The 7,332-nt window shown below is 32.4% G+C and overlaps 1 protein-coding gene across 1 annotated transcript; it reads right to left on the bottom strand.

The window, feature by feature from the left end:
- Nucleotides 1–1,195: 1,195 nt before the first annotated feature.
- On the bottom strand, nt 1,196–1,804 carry LOC124420033 (the record flags this gene model as incomplete). The annotated part of the gene is made up of 3 exons (XM_046951552.1): nt 1,196–1,345; nt 1,417–1,590; nt 1,655–1,804. Coding segments are annotated over 3 exons (474 nt in total), but the record flags the coding sequence as incomplete, so codon positions are not given.
- Between the last annotated feature and the right edge of the window lie 5,528 nt (nt 1,805–7,332).

Raw genomic sequence — 7,332 nt, 5'->3', positions numbered from 1 at the left:
CCAATATACCCTTACTAAAGTTGTGTAGGGTATAAAAATAATTAGGGGATTATTTCTTTCGAAGTTTTGTATGGAATACAAGAAGTTATAAATCAAAATTGCAGGTGTATGAAATAATGGACCGATGTTAACCATTTTCAATAGGCTTCGTTTGCGATACCATAAAAGATCATGTGTCAAATTTCATTGAATTACCTCAAAAATTGCGACCTGTAGTTTGATTACAAGGTTTACAAGCCCTAATCGGGGGTTCAGTTGTATGAAGGCTAAAGGAAATAATGGACCGATCTTAACCCTTTTCAACTGGTTTCGTCCCTGGAACAAAAGAACATCATGTACCAAATTTCATTGAATTATCTTAAAACCTGTAGTTTGATTACAATGTTCACATGGACAGACAAACGGACGGACAGGCACAAACACAATAGGTGTATTAATGGACTAATCGTAACCATTTTCAATTGGTTTCATCCCTGGAACAATAGAAGATCATGTTCAATTTCATTGAATTATCTTCAAGTCTGTAGTTTAATAACAATGTTTATATGGACAGACTGACAAACAGACAGACATAAGGATGAGTGGTGTAGGATATAAAAAGAATTAGGGGATTAATTCTTTCGAAGCTTTGTATGGAATACAAAAAGTTATAAACCAAATTGCAGCTATATGAAATAAAGGACCGATGTTAACCATTTTTAATAGGTTTCGTGTGCCACAAAAGATCATGTGCCAAATTTCATTGAATTATCTCCAAAATTGCGACATGCAGTTTGATTACAAGGTTTACAAGCTCTAATCGGGGATTCAAATCTTTGGGGGCTAGTTGAAATAATGGACCGATCTTAACGATCTTTTCAATAGGTTTCGTCCCTGGAACAATAGAAGATCATGTACCAAATTTAATTGAATTATCTTCAAATCTGTAGTTTGATTACAATACTTATTTATATGGACGGAAAGACACATAGGGTATATATAATCAAGAGATTAATTCCCTTGAAGCTTTGTATGGAATACAAAGAAGTAATAAATCAAAATTGCAAAATACGTACTTATGCGTATGATTACATGTCATACAAGTCATTTTTACGGAAAGTAATACAAGCCATTATAAAATTAATACAATTTTTTTATTTTTAAGAATTACTTTACTTGATTACCCGTTGTTTACCTTATATAACTTATAACGATTTTACTCCTTTACATTAAAGTAAGTCGAAACTTCTCCCTTAAAATCCTTGTGTATACCAGCCTTAAATTTGATTAAATAATCACCGGTGGGTAATGGTACAGGTAGTAACATTTTCGAATTAAGCGAAAAATTACTAACAATTAAATCATGCTTGAGATAAGAAAAAAAATACTATAAATTTACTTTTTTAAAACATCATACGCACACACCCACTTACTTACATTGTAAGGACAAGAATGATTAACATTTGAATTGTCCCTTATAATGTTATACAATAATTTCCAATGTATAAAACGATTTGGACTTTTGACAAATCTACAGAAATTCAATGTAGTATTATACATAAATGGACTATATCTTTGTGTAGAGGTCTTAATATAGATACCAGCATTAACCTAAAAAAATATGATTTAAACATTTAAAATTTTACAAACAATTTAAAATAATATACCAACTTACTGTTACATTATTAACTGGAGTTTTTAACAATCGTACATGTAGATTTAAAGCAACATTATTACGATTCCAAACCTTTAAATAGCAACTCTTGAAAGCAAGAAATGTTTTATCAAATTCTTTACACTCAATTTTTGTAAATTTTATAATTACTGCTTTTATGAAAATTGTATTTTTGAAACATAATATTAGAAATATTATTTGCAGTATTACCGGTGTCATCACTTTCATGACGAGTTTGTTTATGTCAAAAAAAAAAAAAAATGTTAAAACAATTTTTTCAATTAAAAAATTATTCCTCATTAAAATGAATAATTATTAATTATATTGTTTATGCTCACATTAATTTAATTACTGGAATAGTTTTTGTGTTGCGATTAAGTATATCAAAAATATGTTTCAATTGGGAATATATATAAGTTTGTCGGTATAAAAGCAAAAAATATATATGTATATATACTCCGGGTTATTATAAAATTCTGAGTCGATTGAGCTAAGTCCGTCTAACTATCTTTCAGAAAAAGCAAAAAAAAAAAAAAAATAACCACACAGAAAAAAATTCTATGACTAACAAATATGAAAATTGTCACCGTTTAAACCGTGAGCGTATGGTCCTCTGAAGGGAACCTTATATGCCTTAATTATAAACTGATACATCTAAAATTTTGTACATTTTGTTTTGTATAGAACTTGTTTGTAACAAATTTCATTGCTATCATATTTACACCCTATACCACTTTAGTAGTGAGGGTATATTGGGTTTGTGCTGATGTTTGTAACGCACAATAATATTGGTCCTATTCACACCTTAAAGTATACTAATTGGCTTAGAATCATTTTCTCAGTCGATGTCCGACCGTCCGTCCGTCTTTCTATGTAAACCTTGTAATGAAACTACAGGTCGCAATTTTGAAGATAATTCAATAAATTTTGGTAGATGATCTTCTATTGTCCTAGGGACGATAATGAAAATGGTTAAGATCAGTCCATTATAGCAGCTAGCTTCCATATAACTGAACCACCCAAACTACAATTTTGATAGTTCAATGAAATTTGGCATATGATCTTTTAGTGTATGGTAGACGAAGCCTATTGAAAATAGGTCGGTCCCTTAATTCACCTTATATTTAACAATAAATAGCTTAAGTATATCTGAGGTAAGGTACGTAAGCACCTGCCCCGACGGCCTTATATCACAGTGATCTTTCCCACCCACTGGGTAGACTTGAGAACTGTCTACCATCGCCCCTTAATACTTCAATGAAGAATTAAGGTGGCAATTTTTGTACATTGGCTTTGACCGGTTCATGCACAAGTACTTTGCTGCAGTACTCGAGCTATATAATCTCTGACCATTGATTGGATGGCCTCTGTTGATTGGGCAACAGCACCTAGAGACATAACCGGTGAACCGAAATACGATCCATCAATAAGCCGAAGACATTGTTCTTACTCACAGGGACACACTGTGTTAATTCTGATATAAACAGAGTATACTATGAACATATCTGGACAAGGAAGAAAAATTCAATGGTATCATATGTATATGATACCATTTATCCATCATCATTCAACCCAGCACACATCTCATTCATACGACACATTCATAAGAGAAAAACAAACGACACATTTATTATAGGTAGACGGGTGGGTGAGGCCCGCCGTACCCCCCGTACCAAATACAATTAATACCAACTCATTTCCAACGCTTAGTCCCACAGTCACTCCATCTGTGGGGTATCTGTTGTTTCGGCAACAGCACCCGAACTTATCCCGAAATATTGACTTAACCTTACATCAGTCTTTTAACCGCCACTTACTCTTCCCGCGAATTTGGGTTTAAACCACAGACACTACGTGGATACCGAAGGAAGCTCAACCAATTGACCAGCCACGACATAGTCTTGCAACTGGCCACCCGTAGTATCAGATTATGCTATGCTCTGGTCTGACCTCTTTCATTCTATGCAAGGACTAAGCCAAACAGTAGACTGTAACCAATTTTTTAGTTCCGGCCAGACTAGAGGTATTGGCCGCCTCTTTATTCCCCGGGATTGCTATAACACCAAGGTGGAGGCTTCACCAAGGTAACATGCCTCCGCGGTCCGACATCACCCCGGAGGTGAAATCAGTTTTCATAAGACCACAGATATCTGCGAGATCTGAACTTTCAATAATTCTATTAGAAATACGATTGATTAGAACGCTATTTAAAATCAGTCCAATCGGTCCATAAATAACGAAGATATGAGTAAAAATCCGAGACCACCTCTGAATATTTCCTCAAAAATTCAGATTTTTTATTCATGCTCAAACAGAAATTGCAAAAAAAAAATCAAAATACATAATCATACGGTAAATTTCGTTATTGTACTCTTGTTTATAAAAACAAGGCAGAACGAGAGCACCACAGCGAGAGTAGCAGAGTAGAGCTAAAGTTAGAAGCCATAAAAGGGAACTTTTTGGTACTTTTCCTTTTTTCAAAAGGTACTTTTTTAAATTTCTATAATATTGAACGTAAAAAATTAAATTAATTATGTAGAGCCTGTATTAAGTGGGAATCCATAAAAGGGGACTTTTTGGTACTTTTTCATTCTTCATAAGGTACTTTTTGAATTTTCTATAATATTTAACCTAGAAACATGAAATTAAGTATCTAGAGTTTAAGTGAGAACCTATAGCAATGTACACTAAATATATTGGAAGGTTATACACATTCATCGGAGGTGCCTGATCTCATATCAGACACGGAATATGTCGGAAACTTTGAAACGCTAATTCCAAATAGAATGTCTTGGTCAAGTGGAACATTTGAGCAGTAATCCGTTGCTACACGGATGGCTCTAATTTAGGGGACAGAGTGGGCCTGAGGTTCTATATTGAAGACCCAGAAACAAAAATATACCACCGTTTACCTAAACATCACAAAAGCTTCGAGCAATAACGAAATGTGTAAATTGGATTAGAATAAATATGGCTTAATATATTTACCGACAGCCAGAAGGCAATTGCGATTAGGGCAATATCAGGTGATAGAATTAAATCTAAGACCGTATTGGATTGTAAGAAAGCTTTAACTGAATACTCTCACAAAGGTTTACATTTTATGGCCACTCAGGAGTAGTCGGCAACGAAAGGATGAATATATTAGCTTTAAAGGGAAGGAAGTTCGATATAGTTAACCTGACAAATGCAAAACCATTCGACGCAACAAAAGCTGAATTAAAAATAAAGATGAGAGAATCTCATAAGGTAGATAGAACCACAAAGATTCTATGGGGTGGCCCTGGTGAGAGCAAGACCAGAAATCTCCTCAAAATTACCAAGTCTGAGGTTAGTGTGATGGTACGTATTCTAAGTGAACACACAAGATTACCTGCACATCTATACAAAATTGGACGTGCGTATTCAGACGAATGTAGAGCATGTGGAGAGGACAGTGAAACTCTGGAGCACTTTCTTTACCACTGTCAGGCATTCATCGAAGTTAGATCCAAGTATCTTGGCAGTGATGTTATTCCGGAAATAATATTCTTAAGCAACACTGATTGGAAGATGCTTAGGAATTACGTCCAGGAAACTGAGTTTCTGAAAAAATATTACATTCAGTGAACAATTTTTGTTTCCATGAATTTCAGCGCACAACAGGTCCGATAGTGGCCTAGGTGTATTTCTTTGGATTTGATGTAGTAGTATACATCCTCCTATCAACGTAACGTAACCTAACCTAACTTATAAATTCGTACGATTAGCTCCAACAAGTATGTTTCATTTTCTCAGAGCTCGTCTGTGTGAAGAGAATAAAACAATTTTTGTATGACAACTACTGGTGGAAAGTATAAAAACAAATTTTTGATATAATCACAATACAAAAACTATTCCAGTAACTATATTAATGTGAGCATAAACAATATACATATTTAATAATTAACAATTTTAATGATGAATAATTTTTTTAATTAAAAAAAATAGTTTTATCTATATTTGGACATAAACAAATTCGACATGAAAGCGTTGACATCGTTATTGCTAAAAATACTATTTCTAATATTATGTTTCAAAAATACAATTTTCATAAAAGCAGTTATTATAAAATTTACAAAAATTGAGTGTAAAGAATTTGATAAAACATTTATTGTTTTCAAAAGTTGCTATTTAAAGGTTTGGAATCGTAATAATATTGCTCTAAATCTTCATGTACGATTGTTAAAAACTCCAGTTAATAATGTAACAGTAAGTTAATATATTATTTTAAATTGTTTGTAAAATTTTAAATGTTTTAATCATATTTTATTTTAGGTTAATGCTGGTATCTATATTAAGACCTCTTCACAAAGATATAGTCCATTTATGTATAATACTACAACGAATTTCTGTAGATTTGTCAAGAATCCAAATCGTTTTATACATTGGAAATTGATGTATAACATTATAAGGGACAATTCAAATGTTAATCATTCATGTCCTTACAATGTAAGTAAGTGGGTGTGTGTGTGTTGTTTTAAAAAATTAAATTTATATATTAAATTTTTTTCCTTATCTCAAGCATGATTTAATTGTTAGTAATTTTTCGCTTAATTCGAAAATGTTACTACCTGTACCATTACCCACCGGTGATTATTTAATCAAATTTAAGGCTGGTATACACAAGGATTTTAAGGGAGAAGTTTCCACTTATTTTAATGTAAAAGAGTGAAAGCGGTTTCAAGGTTATACAGGGTAATAATAATAATAACTAATTTTTGAAATAAAATAAGAAAATTTTGTTAAAATTCATTATCTTTAAGTGCTGTAATAATAACTTACATATTTTTATATTTTAAGATATGCCATCTTAATTGATAACTAATTACCAGCGTAATATAGAACACTTACGTCCTTATGCATAAGGAAAATAGAGCTGATAATTAGCCATAAGGGAAAGTTAACAGCTTGTTATGCATAGAACCGCTACTTGATTTGCTTATTATTTAATGATCCAAGTTGTAGTAATCAAAAACATAATAAAATTTAACAAATAATTATTATCAGATCATTCAAAAATTAAACAGTTTTCATGTATGCATTAGCATGTTATTGAAAATAAAAGTTATATGATTATTAAAACTAATTATAAATAAGTTAGAGAGCTACATTCGGCAATAATGAATGCTAAATACCCACATCCAGCGAACTATCTGTATACGAGACACCGGTGTCCCAAGATTAATTATACATTTTTCTCTATGTATAATTATATTATAATTAATAACTAACAAACCAACTAACAAACAAACTAACTAACTAACTAACTAACTAAGTAACTAACTAATTAACTAACTAACTAACTAACTTACTTACTAACTAACTAACTAACTAACTAACTAACTAACTAACTAACTAACTAACTAACTAACTTACTAAATAACTAACTTTTATTTACTTTTTTTATACCCTTCACCTTCGTGAGAAGGGTACATATATGTTTGCCATTTCGTTTGTAATTTCTGTAATACAATTTTCCGACCCCAGAAAGCATATATATTATGGAACCTTATAGGTAGCGGAGTTGATTAAGCTATGTCCGTCTGTCCGTTTGTCCGTCTGTATGTCCGTCCGTCTTTCTGTCCGTCTGTCTGTCCGTCTGTCTGTCCGTCTGTCTGTCTGTCTGTCTGTCCGTCCGTCTGTCTGTCTGTCTGTCC

The sequence above is a fragment of the Lucilia cuprina genome, chromosome 5 (assembly GCF_022045245.1).
Source record: "Lucilia cuprina isolate Lc7/37 chromosome 5, ASM2204524v1, whole genome shotgun sequence".
Taxonomy (NCBI): domain Eukaryota; kingdom Metazoa; phylum Arthropoda; class Insecta; order Diptera; family Calliphoridae; genus Lucilia; species Lucilia cuprina.
This window is presented reverse-complemented; position numbering and strand designations above follow the sequence as displayed.